The 20417-nt window shown below is 35.7% G+C and overlaps 1 protein-coding gene across 1 annotated transcript in view; it reads right to left on the minus strand.

The window, feature by feature from the left end:
- Nphp3 (nephrocystin 3) overlaps window positions 1–20417 on the minus strand; it is a 38893-nt gene that overhangs the window by 11359 nt on the left and 7117 nt on the right. The window contains exons 6-18 of the mRNA XM_026384032.2: window positions 19260–19420; window positions 15067–15223; window positions 14312–14386; window positions 12323–12496; window positions 9962–10065; window positions 8660–8774; window positions 7932–8075; window positions 7357–7454; window positions 5714–5816; window positions 5068–5150; window positions 3551–3689; window positions 1590–1754; window positions 416–510 (exon numbers count right to left, since the gene is read on the minus strand). Coding sequence (XP_026239817.1) covers window positions 416–510; window positions 1590–1754; window positions 3551–3689; window positions 5068–5150; window positions 5714–5816; window positions 7357–7454; window positions 7932–8075; window positions 8660–8774; window positions 9962–10065; window positions 12323–12496; window positions 14312–14386; window positions 15067–15223; window positions 19260–19420 — 1613 coding nt within the window. The remainder of the gene's footprint in view (window positions 1–415; window positions 511–1589; window positions 1755–3550; window positions 3690–5067; window positions 5151–5713; window positions 5817–7356; window positions 7455–7931; window positions 8076–8659; window positions 8775–9961; window positions 10066–12322; window positions 12497–14311; window positions 14387–15066; window positions 15224–19259; window positions 19421–20417) is intronic.

Below are 20417 nucleotides of genomic sequence, written 5' to 3' on the forward strand. Positions count from 1 at the left end.
TATCCATCAAATTCTTCCTTGGACCTCTAGGGGGAAAGAGATAAAACTCATTGAAAGGCATTAAGAGAAGTCAAAACTCCGAGTCTATAAAACCCTTTATTCTAAAGGTATTTTCCTAAAACTGAACTATTTTTAAAAACCTTCAATAGACCCAAATATACACAGAGAGATACATACACATGTATTTTAAATAATGAATGTGAACAAAATTAAATAAAATGACCCTGCACTGATTTTACTTAAGTTGAAACCTTTAGCATGATATTAAAAGATCTCCTTTCAAGATCATCTTTTATTCTTTTTGCAATAACTACATTTTTATACTTGAAGTTATATGCTAAGAAAGAGAAATAAGGACACAAAGAAAGAGTGTGTTGCCAAAGTTACAAAACAACAATATGGACATTCATAATACCTTAGCTGTGAGGTGAAAAAGCTAATTAGCTTTTGCCTATATGAAGAAATGGTAGCAGGACCGTCCATGTACTCCAGTCTCACTGTTTCCCAAGCCTAGGCAGAAAATGCTGCATTTTAAGTTAAGTAACTATATATCTAATAATTAATTTGTAAGAGGAATATACTTTTGTCATTGTATAATAGAAATGGCATTAGAATATTTTTAAATTCAGCATATATTTATGTGACAAATTTAGAGTAAAAATTCCTGTACAACTATTTAAGAGCTCCAAACAATTTAGTTCAAACTTTTAGTTAATATATTAAAAATCCCAAAAAAGTGGAGTGAAAAGTTACTAGAAAGCGTTAAATTATATTCAAGGGATACATAATAAAGGACAAAGGCTCTGAAATTACAAACATTTCACATCTATAAATATAGTACACTCAGAAGAAAGACTTACTTCATTTGCATTTTCACACATATACAAATCAGGCGTGGCACTGCATATTGATAAGAATATGAATCCATAGTTCCTTAAGATTTCCTATGATGTGCTAGACATCAAATCTACCACCTCTCAAGGACCAAGGACCATCTAACTTCTCCTTTTAACCCTATGATAAAGTGGAAGTCTCCCAAGGGCTTAGGACTTGCCCAGAGTCAGACAGCCACTAAGCCTTGAAGAGCTGGGTTAGGAAGGGAGTCTGACTCCGAGCCCCAGCTCATGACACATAACCATACCAGCAACTCAATAAAATATAAAATTGAAAAAAAAAAACTTTTTTCATTTCCAGAAAGAAACCTCCTTTTTGTTTTGTGTTGATTTTTGGTCTTTTGTGACTTGTTTTCTTTCTTTCGAGTTTAAAAATTTTTATTTTTATCATGGTTAAAAACACTTAACATGAGATCTAGCCTCTAAATAAATTTTTAAGTGTACAATACAGTGTCATCAACTTTACGGACAATATTGTACAGGGAATCTCTAGAAATGAATGCATCTTGAGATATGACCCTTCAAAATAAGAGTTGCCTCATAATAGTAGATAATTTTTAACCTAAAGTCATTGCAAAAAATAATTTTATTTTATAACTGAAATATCAAACTAACCAGTATAATATAAAATAGAGCGGCATATTGACATTTATGAATAAAAAAGTCTTATTAAAACATGTTTGAAATAACACTTACTTGGAGATGTTGAAACCTGAGCAAGCCACAACCATATGTCAACAAACACATTTTGTGTAAACTGTGAATAAGGGAGGTCAAGACAGCCCAGGACATCTCAGGATAGAGTTCCATCAATTCTGATTCACTCACGCCATTGTGACTAACATTGACAAGGCAGAGAATCTAGATAGAAAAACAAACAATAATCACAAAGCTCCTTTATAAGTAACTAACAGTCATTACATTTTCTCTAATTCCTGTAAGCTTATTAACATTTCATCCATACTTACAAATGATTTAATAAATCAAGAAGCGGAGTTCTTACTATAAAATATGCTGCCCAAAAGGCATTAATTAAGGACAAGGTAGTATATAAATATAAAGATGTATAAAATCTGGCATCCAAAGATCATACATATGTAGAAAAAAGTTAGTGAAAATTGGAAGTGCATGAAATAGATGATTATTTTAATGACATTATTTTAATGACATTATTATTCTAATGACAGAATTCCAATTTGAGAAGACAGCAGGAAAAATAACCCTGCTCCTACAAATGCCTATGAACATCAGACTATATATATAATGGGAAACCAAATCAGAGGGACAGGTGCTGAGATACTGCCCTGGAGGAAGGGGAGAGAGAAGCAGTCCCAGTGACTTAGAGCTTGGGGGTCACACCACCCTGGGGTATGACAAGGAATGGGAACTAGAATGCCTATCAATTCTAGGACCTACTCTCTGTGTGAAAGGGTACAAGAGGAAAACATGAGACATGGAAAGAATACAAGGAAGCTCAGTGGTAAAATGAGAAGTCAAAAACCCCAGGAGCCACCAGGCTGGGAAATTTACACACAAAAAAAATGGATCCAGTTTTGAATTATAAGAGCTCAGCAAGGTGGTTAGATATAAAATAAATTTCCAAAAAATCAAAATTGAATGTATTAACAAACAGTAAGATACTATTTTAATTATAAAGTATTTATAAACAAATCTTAATAGATTTGTAGGATCTTTAGGCAGAGGAAGATAAAACATTGAAAGGCATTAAAGAAGATGACTAAATAATGGAGAATCATCTTTCCATGCAAGGGAAGACTTTTATAATCATGTTCCCCAGGGTAGTCTCTACATTCAATGCCATTCTAGTTAACATCCCAAAATGAGTTTCCATGGAGTCAATTCTAAAAATATATAACAGCAAATTAGCTAAGACGATTGTAAAGAAGAATAACAAAAAGGGGATTTACCCAACCAAGTATCAAAGCTTAAAGTTCTAATAATTAAGACAGTGCTGTACTGGCAAAGAATAGGCAAATATGGCCCAGAAGAGCCTAGAAACAGATTGACATTTATACATGAGCTTGATTTTTGTCAGGGAGTATTGCAAATCAGCAGAAAAGATGTATTAGTTAGCCATCCCTATGATTAAAGAATAATTCACACAATAAACAAAAATAAATCCACATGAGATAAGGATTTACACAAGAAGAACTATAAAACCTTTTGAAGGAAATTACACACACACACATGCTTTAATAACAGCAAAAGCACTTTAAAAAAAAAAGATACAAAAAGCCTAAATAAACCATAATGGAAACTGTTGGTAAATTTGATTTTATCAAAATAAAACTTTCAATGAATAACATCCTAAAGTTGAAAGACAAAAGACACTAATAGGAAAAAGGCATTTATTTAGAACTCCTACAGACCAATAAGAGAATGACAAAAATAATTAAAACATTGGTAAAGTACAGAAACTGGAAATTCATATAAGAAGGATAATAAATAAATGTGAAAAGATGAGAAACCCCAAAGATAATCGGGGAAATGGAAATTTTGGCAAGCCTGCATGGCTGCCAGCATTGTTGTATATGCTTGAAACATATGTAACTACAAATCAGAAAAGAATTATCTATTTCAGTTTGATTATAAACAAGACCAACTAGCCTTCTTTTTCCAAGCTGACCACACTCTACCTGTTTCATTAGCTCTTTGTCCGTGTCATCTGTCATGGACTCCTTGATGGAGCGCAGAACCAGCCTGTACAATGAAACAGTGTCCTGGCACTGGAGACACTCATGGAGGATCTTATCTACACCACCTGCTCTCCCAGCACTGTTGGAATAGAGAAGAGATTTTATTCCTTACAGACAGCCAACATCTGTGAAAAATCTAGGGTGAAGACAATGGGATCTCTATTTTTTTTGTACTATAACTGATAACAGGAACTGAATAAAATACAATACAGGAAAATGCTAATTTTATGAAGCTACTAGAATCACCAAGTTTGTTTTAGCATACCACTTAATTCAGTCCAGTAGACATAGGCTGAGACTCCCTACATTTCAAGAAATTTCTATGCGCTGTGCAACATAAAACTGAATAAGACATGGTTCTTATTGTCCAGAAGCTACCTACATACAAGATGCAGGGAAGGAAACAAAAGTACTGTTAGTAAGTTAGCCATGCAAATGAAATTTATGTAGATCCAGAATTTTTAAAACATCAGGCTAATAAACTGAGGAAAATCAGTAAAGAGAGGGGTTTGTTTTAAAATACCAATAATTCTTTTTCAAAAATGAAGATGTATGAAGGAAAGAAAAACATGATCCCTAGTTCCTGTTGAAGTATATTCTAATAAATACCATGAGATCTGTGTGAGAAGACTTATACTCTGAACTGCACTCGCTGTACTGCTGATGTTCATGGAAGCAGATTTCCAGCTGCACTTGAACCTTGGGAAGGACGGTGGAAATGTCATGCATGATTTAAAGCTTCAGAAGATTTTTTTTTCATTCAAATTTAGTGCTTAAGATGAGAATGTGGAATTAAGAGACAAGAGTACTAGATTCAATGTTTGAAAATAAGAGTTGTGCTAGAATTATGATATATTGTGATGAATGCCAAAAAAGTTATTTTTTAAAAAATATCTGGCTGAGGACAGATAAGGTAGAGGCTATCCTTAAGAAGAAACAAAAGTAGTAAAATGTTCTAATGGTTACCTACAAGCAGATTCCTAATGGGCACTAGAACAGAAAAACTACTGTATGACAACATGTTTATCAGGATTTGAGAACCAAGACAATAAAAATTCCTGCCTGCATACTGACCTCCTGATATTCCAGGAAACCTGAAACAATTCTTATACCTCAGACGTCTGCACCACTTTCCCAAAGCTAGGGGCCTCTGCAGGTGGCACAGAGCACTGATGGGTGGCTCTAAATGAGGGTGAAGAGGACCTTCTTTTTGCAACCCAGTGGGGAAAGGGTTAGGGTGATAAAAATTAGATAAATCTATCATCAAGTTCCCATAATTCACAGGCTATTCAATCTTCAGCAGTCAGCCACATTGTGTCACAGAGGGTTAGTGTCACCATTAGAATAAGCAGAAATCTGACCCAGGAAATTGTTTAAGGAGCAGCCATCAGTTCACAGGGTGAGGAAATGCTCTGCAGCAAACACAAAACACAGACTGGGACACGGCCACCACTTACCGCGCCATCATTTTGCCAAAAAGGGTGATGTAAAGGGCATTGCAAGTTGTAGCAGAACGACAATGTCGTTCCAGTTTCTTCTCCTGCACCAGTTTCCCCCAAAAAACAAAACAATAAGACAATAATCACTCTGGAATTCATCGGTCATCACTACTGAGCAGGTATCCCAGCAGAAATAGCACTTTTCTGCCATCTCCTTGGGGACATCACTGCAGGCAGCAGAGGAACTCTGGCCACGGTCAGGACGTAGCCAATGTGAAAACATGATTTTGCTTTTCAAATACTTGCTTAATATTATACAGTACTCCTTAAGACCAGAAACTTTTCATCACTTTTTCTCTGTCATTAAAGAATCAATGCATTTACCAAATAATTGCTAGATTTCAATTCTCTATAAAAATGAGCCCCAATATTGAATTTTTTTCTAAATTTTTCTTCTTAGTTATAGATGGACACAATACCTTTGTTTTATTTATTTATTTTTATGTGGTACTGAGGATCAAATCCAGGGCCTCACACTTGCTAGGCAAGCACTGTTCCACTGAGATACAAACCTCTCCCCATATTAAATTTTAAGTCTCATATAAGATATTTTATAGGAAGGCTGACACAGAATGAAAACAGTATCAAAATTAAAAATACATACCTGCTCTTTGCTCAGTTTAATGTCTACAGAGTGGCATTCTGCAATTATAATCGATTTTGCATCTTTTGGATTTAAAGGATCAAGATGAAGTGTAGGCCACAACCTTTGGTTTAAAGAAAAGTAAAATTCAAATCATTCAACAAGAACAGTAACCTTTGGTTTAAAGAAAAGTAAAATTCAAATCATTCAACAAGAACAGTAATCTACCCACAGTACAATTAAAAACCATGAAGGAAATTGATTTTTTTATTCTTCTTTTATAAAATAAGTGAAGTTAATCTCTGTTAATCACATCAAGGAAAACTATTACTTTGTTTTATTCTAACATGTATATCATTACAGCAATTAATCACCACAGAGTGCTATACATGGTATATATATTAGACAACTAAGTGGTAAAACATTTCTAGTTCTATGTTCTATGCCTTTGGTAAAACTAAGCAGAGGCATCAGTACTTTTGGGAGTAGGACAAGACACAGTCTTTTTCCACAAGTACTTATAAAGTGACTGGAATTTAAGTGCTACAATATTCACTTTCAATATGGTAGCAAAAATTGTTTTTTGGGTGTGAGAAAAATCTCATTGTTTTGTACAAAGCACAAATACATACACATATCTGCTTATATATAAAAACTGATAATATATGTGTAATACACAGTATTTTCTTAGGAAGCAGAGATTAGAAAAAAAATTTCTATGAGAATTCTTAGAGGGGGGGAAATAGGTTGAGAAACACTACTCCACACAATTCAATCTCTGTGTCATTTGTTTTTTAGGGCTGCTAAAGCCAGCTTGCTTTTCCAGATAACAGGAGTCTAGACTACTATTGCTGGTCTGCTCCCCAGTTTTTCCTTTCCCATAAATTAAACTGCCTTCTAGACATCATTACTTGGATCTACAAGTGGTAACTCACACTAGCTGTGTCCAACAACTGAATTCAATGCCTTTCCTCCATAAACTTGCCTGTACTTTGTGTTTTCTGTTTTAGTTCATAAAATCGCCATCAATTTTTTTTTTAAAGAGAGAGTGAGAGAGGAGAGAGAGAGAGAGAGAGAGAGAGAGAGAGAGAGAGAGAGAGAGAATTTTTAATATTTATTTTATTTAGTTCTCGGCGGACACAACATCTTTGTTGGTATGTGGTGCTGAGGATCGAACCCAGGCGAGCGAGCTACCGCTTGAGCCACATCCCCAGCCCCAAAATCGCCATCAATTGATGTGTGTGTGTGTGTGTGTGTGTGTGTGTGTGTGTGTAGTGCTGGGGATTAAACCCAGGTGTACCATAAAACTGAGCTTCATCCTCAGCCCTTTTTGATTTTTGAGACAGTCTCTCTAGATTGCTGAGGCTGGCCTTGAACACCTCCTGACTCAGCCTCTGGAGTCATTGGGATCATAATTGAACCACCAGGTTCAGCTGTTTAATTTCTTGAATAAGAAATTCAGAGTCACCAAGTTTTCTCCTTTCCCCTTACATCCCAAATCTCACCTCCCTCCAAACCCTATAAATAGGATCTTTGTCTTTTTCCTGAACTCATCCTGCCATTTACATAAAGATCATGAAAAACACAAATACATATCAAAAATCATTCCTTGTTTGCCCTTAAAACATTTCACTTAATCTGAAAAACGAAAGGTAGCATCATACCTCCATGCTGCAGGGCAAGTTTCCACGTTTACAGAAACTATGACTCTTACGTTCACTGGCAGTGGGTCTATCAGCCATTTCATGTGTTTCTCAACTTGCTTAAAAATACAAAAACAAGATTCAATCTATTAACCAAGAGATTTCCAACAATCCAATAACTCCCCCAATATAGTGAAATTCTCATTAAGTTTCTCTTATTATTATGGACAAAAGTCTTATATTTGGATGATTTAAGATTTTTTTAAAGAACAAGTGGCAGGATACTATTATTACTGATCTGAATTTTGGACACTTAAGGAAATGTCAAGGCCCTGAAAATATGGTAAAACAAACAGTTTTTGCTAATTATTTAAATTCAGTTGGTCCTTCCCAATAAGATAGTAGTGTCTATTGGCACTCATACTTTTATTTATTTATTTTTAAATTCAAGTGCTTTCTTCCTAGAAATGAAGCAGGAATAAAAGGAACAGCATACTTTTCATATCACAAACACAGAATTTAAACACTGACTCGGGCCATCACTGGTATTTTTGTCTTTAAGCTCATATCACTAGGTAACAAAGTGAAAACAGTACCTGAACTTGATCTATGGAATCAATAACGATGATGATGCTTCCCTGATGACGAGCGGAGAGTTTCTCTAGCCAACGTGGAAATTCTTCCAGGAGCTTAGCGGGATCCAAAGTTAGCGCTGACACAGACCAAGAGTGCTGCATCAACTACAGGACGAAGACAGGCACAAACGAGGTGTTCACACCGATCGCAGCTGGTGGAAATGCTCTTGTGCCGTGCCTACTTTTCATATCACAACTGAGTCACCAAGAGGACCTGATTAAATACTATTTTTAACCTTGGACAAAACCAAAACTGGCTCCAGGTTGACTATCCCTTATCAGAAGAACTTGGCATCAGAAGTGCTTCAGATTTCAGTTTTTTTCAGATTTTGGAACATTTACATATGCACAGTGACATTTACATATCTTAGGAATGGGACCCATGTCTAAAGACAAACGTGTTTCTTTTTTATATATACTTTCTACACACAGCCCAAAGGGGGCTCTGTACAAATTTTTAGTGCATCTGTTTTGTGACTGTGACCACTGGTCACATGAGGTCAGGTGTGGAATTTTCCACTGACGGTGTCATGTTGGTGCTCAAAAAGTGTCCAATTTTGGTGTTTCAGATTTCAGATTAGGAATGCTCAAATTGTAATGCTGAAAAGTTATTTATCATCATCTCCTTAGTCCTGATGATTTCTGAATCTAAATAATATTTTGAGAATTCCAAAGGTGGCATGCTATACCTTTAGCGTCAGGCGTTTAATAATCAAGGAGGACTCTGAACTGGTGGACATGGGCCTCCCCACAAAATGAGAAAGGATCAGCATGTTCGGGGAATTCTTCTGCTGCAATTGAATCCTGAAAGAAAAACAGGACTATTACAAAACTGACCAGAGACTCTGCTTCAACAAAAGAAGAATTCACAGCAAACTAGACATTAAATGCTGACTATCAGCAATCACATGATTAGTCACTTGTACATAAACACATAGCATTCTTGATTTTACTTCATTTTTACAAAATTTTAAATATACTTGAAAAAATTATTGATTCATTTTAGTCACAAATTGATATTTACATTAGAGGTTAAGGTATTAGTAAAGGAAGCATTAAAATAGTTTACTTTGAAGGTTAGTAAAGTAACAATTTTTAATTAAAATATGCTATTTGAGGAAAATTTATTAGGTACAAAAATACTATATTTCAAAGATACCTTTAAATAATAGAGCAATAAACAAGAATCAATCATATGCGAACTCTTCAATGTAAATAATTATGAATAAAAGAAAATATTCTTAATACTTGTTTAAAAATAATACAATGAAATTTAGAAGCTTATTAGTGTATATGAACCTTTGTCTATAATTTGAAGACTAAACTGCATTCACAGTAAAGGTTATTCTTAGTTTTGATGCTTTTTTAGAATTCATCTTGCTTTTAATAGTTTGTCTTCAAAAGACTGGATATTTATCCCAGGGGTACTTTACCACTGAGCTCCATTTCCAGCCCTTTTTTAAGAAATTTTGTGATGGGGTTTCACCTAGTTGTGCAGGGCCTTGCTAAGTTGCCAAAGCTGGTCTTGAACTTGAGATCCTCTTGCATTAGCTTCCTGAGCTGCTAGAATTACAGGCATGACCCACTGCACCTGGCTATAGACTTAGTCTTCACTCAAATACTTTCAAGTCCTATGGAACTTTTAAGATGAAGCCAATAACTGAGAAATAAAGATGTATCCCTCTTTAATTTACCTAGTTCCCCGCCATACTGACACACCTTACTCCTGTACTTCTTTATCTCTCACCCATGTAATTTGTGTTCACAATCACGAATGTTCACACTTCTTACTTGTTTTTCATTCTGTATTTTCTCTCTGACATCCAAATTCTCTACACTGCATAAAGCTATCAATTCACTCCTCTGTGCTTTGTTAGTGGTTAGTATCGGCCATGCGGCAAGGCAGACACGCAGTGCGTTCTGTTGAAGGACCTCTGTAATTCAAGTGATGAGGATAAGTAGGATTTAACTTTAGGGAGCAGAGATCATACCACTTTGATAAAAGAAGGGACTTTCCAGAACCTGGTCCTCCAGACACCAGAAGGGGTGGAATCGGGGCTGGTGCTGCCACCAGATCATTGAGGCGTTGGTAATACTAGAAACAATAATAAATTTAAATTGTGAGGAAGTGCATGCCTCTGAGAATTCCAGTCAACTTCTGATTATCAATGAAAATACTGGAACAAGCTGCATCAGAAAACTCCACTGTCAGTTGAGGCACCCTTAGTTTGCTACTTTAAGTGTATTTTATTCCCAAAATACACTTAAAGTAGCAAACTAAGAATGGGCCCCAATTTCTCCTCCCATAATGTTGCTGTTAATTGATGAGTGAAGGACACCACTTCAATCCATGTGGGTTTTGCAATTCAGATGCTTTGCAGAACACTGCAGGGAGGTCACTCTGTTATACTGGATCCCTGAACCACACAAGGTACCACAGAAGGCCTTGAAGGCCCGTCAGGCATGTTGGATCTCTTCATCATCAAAATCAACACCTGCTTTACAGGATAACTATCTCTTATCTTAAATAGTTGGTACCAGCAATGTCCTGGAGACCTTCTTAGTTTCCAGGGACTGGTTGAGAATAGCTCTAAACAAGAGCAGGTTTCTTCTGGGGCCTTTTGAGTCTCCTAATTTGGCCCAGGGAATCAGGTTAGCGTAGGATGCTACAGAGCTTTCTGAAATTGAGTTTCTCTCAGACACTCAAAACTGGTTCAGAGCTTAGAGGATGCACTCAGCAGACCAAATTATTACAGTACTTATCAAAGTTCTTGGGGAGTTTCCAAAGTTATCTTAGGGTTTGGATGTTCATTAAGTGGCCTAAATGATAGCTGATGACAATTTTTAAAAATCTGCAATAAGAGCACATGGCTTTAAGCTACAAAATTTCTCTAGGAACTACAAGAAAGGATTACTTGGAATAGCTTTACAATTAATTTTTCTTGCTTGTCTATCTAGATATAGAATACATTGAATCAAATAATTCTGCTAGTAATGATGCATCTGAAGGAAGAAAGGACTTCATAGATTTACTATCTCATAAATCCTAACCACTTGGCTAAGGTTCCACAGAAAGCTCAATTATAGAGCCATGGTTCTCAAGTTAAGATCCCTTGTTGTACAAGAAAAAACAAAGGATTTGGAGCCAGAAGACCCAGGTTCAAATCCCAGATCTGCAATCTACTCCCTGTGCACTCTTGGTCAAACCATAATCAGAACCTCAGTTTGTATATAATTAACAACAGAGGTACCTGTCTTATAAAATATTAATTTAACATTTGTCTTATGCCTGGTACTATGCTAAATGCTTTATGGGCATCATCTGGCTTAATACATTACAACAGCCCAATGAAGTAGATACTAGTAGTTATTCTCATTGTACAGACAAATCATGTCTAGTGTGGTCACGTGATTGACCAAATAGATTCCAGTTAGGAAATGATGGAATAGGACATAAATACAGATAGTAAAAATTTTAAGAAGATAATGCTAAGTGAAGATAGCCAATCCCCCTAAAACAAATGCCGAATGTTTTCTCTGATATAAGGAGGCTGATTCAGGCTGATTCATCCTGGGGTAGGGAGGGGGAGCATGGGAGGAATAGACGAACTCTAGATAGGGTAGAGGGGTGGGAGGGGAAGGGAGGGAACATGGGGTTAGAAATGATGGTGGAATGTGATGGACATTATTATCCAAAGTACATGTATAAAGACATGAATTGGTGTGAATATACTTTGTATACAACCAGAGATATGAAAAATTGTGCTCTATATGTGTAATAAGAATTGTAATGCATTCCTGTCATATATAAATAAAAAATAATAAAAATACTGATGTTAATGTTAGCTTCCATCATATTCTTTAACATATTATTCTTACATTAATTTTAAATATTAAGTATTTTTTTAACTTAGACACCTTTGTTTGTACACATCAAGTTCTATTAATTTTTTAGATATTTAGGATGCTGATTAGACCACTAAAGGACTGATCTACCTATTGCATGAACAACTGCACTCTGCTTTCTGAATGTTTGATACTCTCATTCCTTTAAATTGGAAGAATAGCCTTACTATTATAATCAAGTTTCCTAGCTATGCTACACCCAGCCCAGGTGAGTTGTAGATGGTGATACTATGAATTCATAAATTCTAATATATAACCAGAATTGCTTGGTGCTTATAAGTTTATCTGAATCTCACACATCTTTCAAATCTCAATATGGAGAATCACGCTATGACAGCAGACTACTAACCAATCACAGACCTTGATTATATTTAGATGAAATACAATTATAACACAGCCTTTTGGTGGTGACTAATCTTTGCTGGAACAATACTCCAAATGCTTACTTTCTCAAATCCTAACTCATGGGCTGAATTAGAAGCCTGCTGAAAGGTTTCCATTTGCTCTTGTTCATCGTGTATGTCCCACAGAACATCCCCAAAATCATCTTCTTCTGGAAGGGAATCATCACTTCCCAAATCCTTAGTCTCCAGGTCTGTGTTCTCAAAGCCTAGTATATCCTGAACACAAGGAACAAGCACACAGAAACAAAGGAGAAAATGAATGAGAGGCAAAGACCTTGCAGCAGGAGTGAGCACACAGGCCCCAAGTGGGCTTAAGCTACCGAGGAGGGATGTCCAAACCTATGGCTTTAATATAATACCTGCCAGCATAAAGTTATAACCATAAATGATAATTTAAAAATAAGGAAGACAAATAAAAATATTAAAATAACAAAAACAAAGATCTCTTCTACCTAAAAATAAAGCTAGAGGGGATATTGGACTCTGATGAAATTTGCTTTCTGAAAAATGCTACATGGGACCTGTGGTTATATCTGCTAGTGAACAATTTTTAAGGTTGTGCTATCATTTAAGAAATATGCCATAAACATTTAATTACTGCCAGCTGCAGTAGTGCACACCTGTAATTTCAGTGGCTTGGGAGGCTGAGGCAGGAGGATTGGGAGATCAAAGCCAGCCTCGGCAAAAGCGAGGTATAAAGCAACTCAGTGAGATCCTGTCTCTAAATAAAATACAATATAGGGCTGGGGATGTGGCTCAGTGGTTGAGTGTCCCTGAGTACCTCTCTCCCCCAAATTTAATTACCTAGTACCTCTCTCCCCCAAATTTAATTACCTAGATGGAGTTTTTTTATATCAAATATCTATGCTGTCATATCTTTATATTAGATCACTGAAAACATATTGTTCTTCAATCATTAAAGATAGTAAATATGGCCAGGTTCATTTTACTCAATTCATTTTTTTCATCTGTCCTAAAATTTGCAAGATTGTTGAAAATATAAAAATTTATAACGACAATCTTTATATTAGATAACATCACTCTTTCTCTGATAATAAATTTTCATATCTGTAAAGCAAATTAATTAGAAAAGGTATTCTAACCCCTTACTTCTCAAATAGACTCTCTAGTTCCCTGGAGGTGTCTAGAGGGATGGGTAACTACATACTAAACATGGTACATCTTCCTCTTGTGTTCATTTTACTTGAAGATGGGGCATCTTTTATTATATAATTATTGGTATTTTGTTAATAAGTAATTTTGACAATATTTTTAATATTAAAAATAAACTGGTATACTATCAAACAGACTATATAAGGTAAATATATTTTTAAGATAATACATGAAATTTCATAAAAACCTTAAGCTCCAGACACCTCTCTGGTCCATGTTCTCGGCTTCCTTAAGGGATACTTGAACCTCTCTCTGCTGATAGGGATAATGTGGTGGGAAAATTTGAGGACTTTTCTAATATGTAAAAATCCAAAGTGCACACAGAATCTAAGGAGCCTCTCTATTGAGTAAAATGCACATTTTACTTCAAACATCTATTTTATTTATTTATTTGGTACTGGGGATCTAACCAAAGGGTGCTTTACCACTGAGCTACATCCCCAGCCCTTTTATTTATTTATTTTTTAAATTTTGAGCCAGGGTCTCAGTAAGTTACTGAGGCTGACTTCGAACTTACAATCTTTCTATTTCAGCCTCCCAAATCTCTGGGATTACAGGTTTGTGCCACTGTGCCCATCTCAAATATCTACTTTTTAACTTGCACTTTTGTAATATGTTTTCTACTTAACAGGTATGAACTGTCAATCATCTGTGAGACCGATGAGTGGTAACAGCATCTATTTGGTCCTAAGTAATGCCATAATTACACTACAGGACGTACTCCCAACAAAACAACAGTGGTTTCCTTGGGGACTGTTCTCAGAAGAACAAACAGGTGGTTTTCTCTGGAAAACTCAACTTTATGGAAAACAGTCTTAAAATATTTTAGATGAAATCTTACAGGGGATGCATATTTACCTGTTTAATGATCTTTTCCACACAAATATAAGTTTTATATACTCCCTCTGCAGGATCTCCTGAGTGATCAATGAACTGGGAAAAAGAAAAAAATCCACAGTAACAACAAACGCAGCAACAGCAGGAAGAGGTGGTGGTGCTGTGTCAGGAAATATTCTAGGCCTTAACATATCTGTCCTCGCTTATCCTCAATAACATTATAAGGGAGAAACTATTATTACCCTCATTTTATAGATGAGGAAACTAAGGCATTTCTTTAAAAAAAAAAAAAAAAAACTTGCCCAAAGTCACACAAAGGATTTAGTGTGACCAGGGGTGTGATAAAACCCAAAGTACACAGGTTTCCCCCCCCTTATCACCTCTCTGGTCTAAGCCACTAGCACCTCTCACCTGGATGGTACCACAGCTCTCAGACTCTGCCCACTACACTCCAAACTGCTGTCTATTTTCCACGAAGTGGCCAAAGAGATTACTTGTCCAGGATCGCATCAGGCCCTGATATTCTTCTTTTTAAAATCTTCCAGTGGCTCCCCGTCTTATTCCAAGGGAACAAAACCAAGCTCTTAAAATGGTGTTCAGGACTCTTGAGGATCAACTGGGCCATCTCTCCTGCTCCCCATCCCCTCACTCTATTCTGGCCTTGCTGGCCTCCTCCCCCTCCTCAGACACTCCAGGCTCATGCCCACTCATGACCTTTAGTCTGGCTCTTCCCTCTGCCAAGCATTTTCTGAAAAAAGAAACCCTGTGACTTTTACCTTGGCTTTGTTGGCCTTGTTGAGGTTAGAAACTTGATCGATCAATCGCTGGACAGAGTCGGAACTGACTTTCCCATCCTCCAGACGGTGATAAACTAACCGTGGTTTTCCTTCAGGGTTTTTCAGAAAGGCTTCTTCACAGTCTTCCAATAAAAGGCTAGATGAGAAATTGGCATTTCTGGTGCTTCACTGCACGGTGGCAGCAAACAGTAAAACAACCTACTCCAGTGACAGGTGGCCAGAGAAGCTGCAGCCCAGTGAAGCTTCTAAAAGCTACTCTAAGTCCTTAATTCTCTGATGAAACTCTGTTATAGCTTGTTCTTAAAATACAATGTGTTCCTTAGCCAACAATTAGAGTCAGTATGATAGATTATGAATTAAATTGTAAAGCTTAAGCAACTTAATTTTTTAAACCTCACAAAATTCTCAAAGATTCTGTTACACATGGCTCAAAATAGTGGAACCAGACTCATGAGACTTTGCAAATACATGGAAAACAAAATTCCATTGTCTGATTTATATTTTCTAAGTTTAAACATTATCAGCCCTAAAGGCTCAAGACAATTTTTTTCTCCAGTCCTTTAGCCTTTTCTCATTTAATAAATGGCCTCAATATGTCCAATACCTACTATGAGAAAGACCTAGGGGTAGATGGGTGAGGTCAAATGAGTAGCAAAAACCTTGACTTTGGTAAAGTTGTTTTTTTTTTAAATAAACTTTGCTACAGGGAACCATAATTACATTGTTTACAAAAGTTACTAAAAAATTCTAGAACTAATAAAAAATTAGTGTTTTATACGCCACAGGAACATTGCAGCCAATTCCCCTTTCTAAAAGTTTTAAAGTTGTCTAGAGAGGCATATTGGTGTGTATGTGTGTGTGCATGTTGGACATGGGAGCTAGTAAAAAGATTCAGAATTTGCAAATGCAGAAACTAGTCTCAAAGATAAAACAGAAAAAAATAATACCCTATTAGATGTTTCTGGGCTAACCCAATGTACCAATCCACAGAAATTTTCATTGTTGAGATCATTCTGGCCATGTTTTACAGAAGTTTGGAATTTAAATGACCCATTTCTTTTTGTTTTGGGTTTAAAAAAAAATCTGTGGCCCAGATGAATGCCAAAGAGTGGGCCTTCTGTTCAGATGCATGTTTGTATTTGAAAAGCAGGCCCTACAAAATTGACACAGGGGTTTAGGTAAAATGCTATGGTCTCTGGGATTTGGTGGCATCTGGTGGAAGGGAAGTAGATGGTACAGATGAAAATAAACAGATCAAGAGTTAATAACTGCTGAAGTCAGAGAGTATGACAGGCCGGCTGACATGCTGATAACCTGCATTGCAGAATCTAGTCGGAAAGTGGGTTGTACAGACAGACTCAGAAGGGAGGAGCTGATAGAGGAGATGCCACTATGTGAGGCCACTGGAATTGGAAATGGGGAAGACAATGAAGAAAGCTCAATCACAAGAGTGGAGCTTCCACTTCACTAAATTCTGTAAGAAAACTCCACAGAGTTACTCCTTGTTACTAAGGACTGAATGAAACCAAGAGTAGGGCCTAAGAAGTCCTGAAAGGTGATTTGATTATCCTTTGGTAATTACCCTGAAGGCTCCCAAGAGGGAGCCCTTCTCCCTGGAGAGATGAATGATGCACTGAAGAAAACCAGGTGCAGTAGTCCCTCTGTGCCACCAGGACCAGAGGATGCCTCCAAAATGAAAAGCGGCCTTCTCTTCCACTTATGATCAAGAATTCTTCATTAGCTTAGCTGCCCAACAAGAGTTTTGCCACAATGACGGAGGACAAAGAATCAAGAGCAAAGAATATCCTAGACCTTTATCTAAAATATTCCTATTGGCCAGTCCCTCCTGGAGTCCCCATTTTTCAGTTCACATCCTTCATGTTAAAAGAGTTCTCCTATGATTCTGCCACAGAGGAAAGCAGGTCAAATTAATTAAAGAAGAAACACATGGATCAGCAGTGTCAGAAGTCTGACCATTTCCCTTCTCTGGAGAGGGACAATGGAAAGGCATGGCTCCTGTGTTCCACACTAGATAGACATTTTTTTTTTTTTATGATGACTGAATTTTGTGAGAAGCCACTGAACAGTATCTTTAAGTAACTCTGTGGGTACCATTTGGACACAAGGTATAATTATTGGTTAGAAAAGCATTTCTCCATCAAGATTCCAAGTGGTTCAGGAGTAGTATTTCTAGATTCACATTTTGGGAAGGAGGAAGGATCCATAGGGAGAGGTGAATGAGCAATATGAGAGAAATGAAGGCCCCAAGAGTCCCTGCTTGTGGTGTGAATCTCATCTTGACTGTCACACCTGGTGACATCCATGGAAGAAACCAATGATGAAATAAAATAATAAACAGAGTAAGAAAAAAAATCTAAGTAAAATAAAGGTGAAGCAGAGGCTAAGAAAAGACTAGGAAATTAAAAATTCTTGTTATTTAACAAGAATAACCTTTTAAAATGCAAATAAATGTAATTTTAGTTAAAGGAGATATATGAATCTGCCAATCAGAAATAATAAAATATGAAAGAAATGGGGGAACATTAAGAAGAGTTTAAGATTAGGAAGATAAAGATAAATGTTAAAAGTATCAAAATAATGTACAATATTCTATTAACAAATTCCTGTAGGTAAAGAAACAACAATATATACAAAGATATGAAATATTGTGCTCTATATGTGTAATAAGAATTGTAATGCATTCTGCTGTCATGTATTTAAAAAAATAAAATAAATTTTTAAAAAAGCTCTAAAAAAAGAAAAGAAAAATAAGATGGTTTCAAGGACTAAAGATAGGAATTAAAGAAAAATAATGTAAAACAAATGACATAGCACCAATAAAATAAAATATTACTCAATATTAAGTAAGGAAACATGATAAAACCTTAGTAAATTTAAAAATGGAAGAAAAGGAAAAAGAGTAGATAGTAATAAAACTCACTGAAGGCAATCAAGTGGAAGGACTCCTAACATACTCCAGGTGAAGGCTCACTGACCAGCCAGCTGCCACCTGCCTGGCCACTAGGCAGGCAGTCTTTTTTTTTTGGGGGGGGGTACTAGGGATTAAATCCAGAAGTGCTCAACCACTGAGCCACATCCCCAGCCCATTTTTTTTTAACTTTATATTTTGAGACAGGGACTGACTAAATTTCTTAGGGCCTTGTTAAGTTGCTGAGGCTGCCCTTGAACTTGTGATCCTCCTGCTTCAGACTCCCAAGTCATTGAGATTACAGGCATGTGCCACCACCCTTGACCCACTTAGCAGAGTCTTAGGATTAATGATGAGTTAGTTATACAGCAGGGAAACTCTTGTCAAACTTTAGGTCCCACATGCTTCTGTACATAGTAAAAAAATGTCAGTTTGTCCTCAGACAAAAAAAGAGAAATCCTTTGAAGGGTTAAATTCAATCAGACAACAAATCTAGAAATAAAAATTATTAATCTCTCTGTAAGCTTATTTGTCTTTTATCTACATATCTAATTGATGTTAAAAAATCTTTATTTACAGGCAAGATTCATTAGCATGCTTACATTCACATTATAAGGAGACTGCTCACTTTGCTGGGTTTATTCAAGTAATAAAGCTCCTCAATGCATTTCAATTATGATTCAACACATACACTATTGTTCAAGGTGTGTGTATCATATAAAACCCATAAACTTCTGAAATTGTATCCAAAGAAAGAAAGGTTAATAATAATTACCGAAATCATGGATCACCAACTTTTTCTGTAAAAGGCCATAAAGTCAATATTTCATGCTTTGTAGGACATAAATTTTCTGTTACAACTACTGAACTTTCCTGCTACAGTAGAAAAGCAGCCACAGAAAGTATATAGTGAAAAAAACATGGCTGTGTTCCAATAAAACTTTATTTTCAAGGGCAGGCACCCAGCTGAATTTGGCCACCAGGATATAACTTACTAAGTCCTGATTAAAATGATCTTTATATTAAAGATGTTGTTCATACAACCTATTAGAAAAGTCTAATAGTCTAAAAATTTTAATTCTTTATTTTAGGTAAGTGTGAAACAGTTTTGGAACTTATTACATTTCATATATTGTTTTTGATTTTAAAGAATGTAATTACAACCTATCTTTGAAGTTCATTTGCAATTTCAATCCTATATACAACTAATGCATATAGTAAATTACAGATTTTTCCATCTTACCTTGGTAAAGTTGAGTGGATGAATAAAATAACTAAGGAACTCTTCTCAATTTCCCATTTTCTTATAGTGAGGTATTGATTTTCAACGTCTATTGGAAAATAAACAGCATGGAAAAAATATCCCATTGTCTCGCACATTCTTTTAAGTTTAGGTGAATAGTCCTAAAAACAAATTATGATATATATATAAAAGCATAATGTATTTAACTTAAAATATAGTAAGAGTCATATGGCTTTAAATATTATGCTCTGTAACAGGTTATGGCAGGTATTTTCTATCACAAAATTCTAGGAGTAATAATGAATCACATTTAAAAACAAATCCTAAAGAGAAAAATCCAATTTATCCCTAAAACATAAATAATAATAGCTTAACCACCAAGCTATTCTCTAGCTTAGAAAATGATTTATTTCATGATCATAACAGGAGAAAGCATTAGGTTATTTTGCTTTGGTGCTTCTTTCTTTTTGTGATTATTATCGTGAACAATTTTGGTTTTATTGTTCTAAAGAATACAAAATATTGATCAACAGATCTATATAACACAAAGGCTCAAGCTTGATATATTAGAACACCAAAGCAAACAGAAATATGCTAGAAACATGTTGGTCTTTAATAAATTAGGTTACTAAGTAAAGATGATTATCATGAAAAAATCAGTAACACCCTCAGAAATGTCCTTGGGAATAACCTATATGCAATTTACTGAATGGAAACTCTGAGCTTTAAAATATTTTTACCAAAATTGAGTAATACTACCAAGGAAAGCTAAATGTATTTATTAACCAACAATCTGGAAGATGTAAATACTGTAGGTTTGGTCTCTGGATTTACTTAAAATTCACTTGGAATAGTGGCAGACAAAACTTTTTCTACAGAGTTATGATGGCAAACAGTTTTTAAAAAATAATTATAGCTTGACACCTTGGCATTTTAGCAGGCATCTTTGCAGCCTATTTGGTTCTTGTTACAATTTGCTCTGCCATTGAAATGTCCTTGTAGTGCAGCTAGAGATGGCATATATATGAATAAGTCTCGTCATGTACAATCAAACTTTATTTATAGACATTAAAATTTGGATTTCATATAACTTTCAAGTCATGAAATATTACTCTTCCTATGATTTTTTTAAAAGCAATTTAAAAATGTGAAAACCAA

The sequence above is a fragment of the Urocitellus parryii genome, chromosome 2 (genome assembly GCF_045843805.1).
Source record: "Urocitellus parryii isolate mUroPar1 chromosome 2, mUroPar1.hap1, whole genome shotgun sequence".
NCBI classification, from domain to species: Eukaryota; Metazoa; Chordata; class Mammalia; order Rodentia; family Sciuridae; genus Urocitellus; species Urocitellus parryii.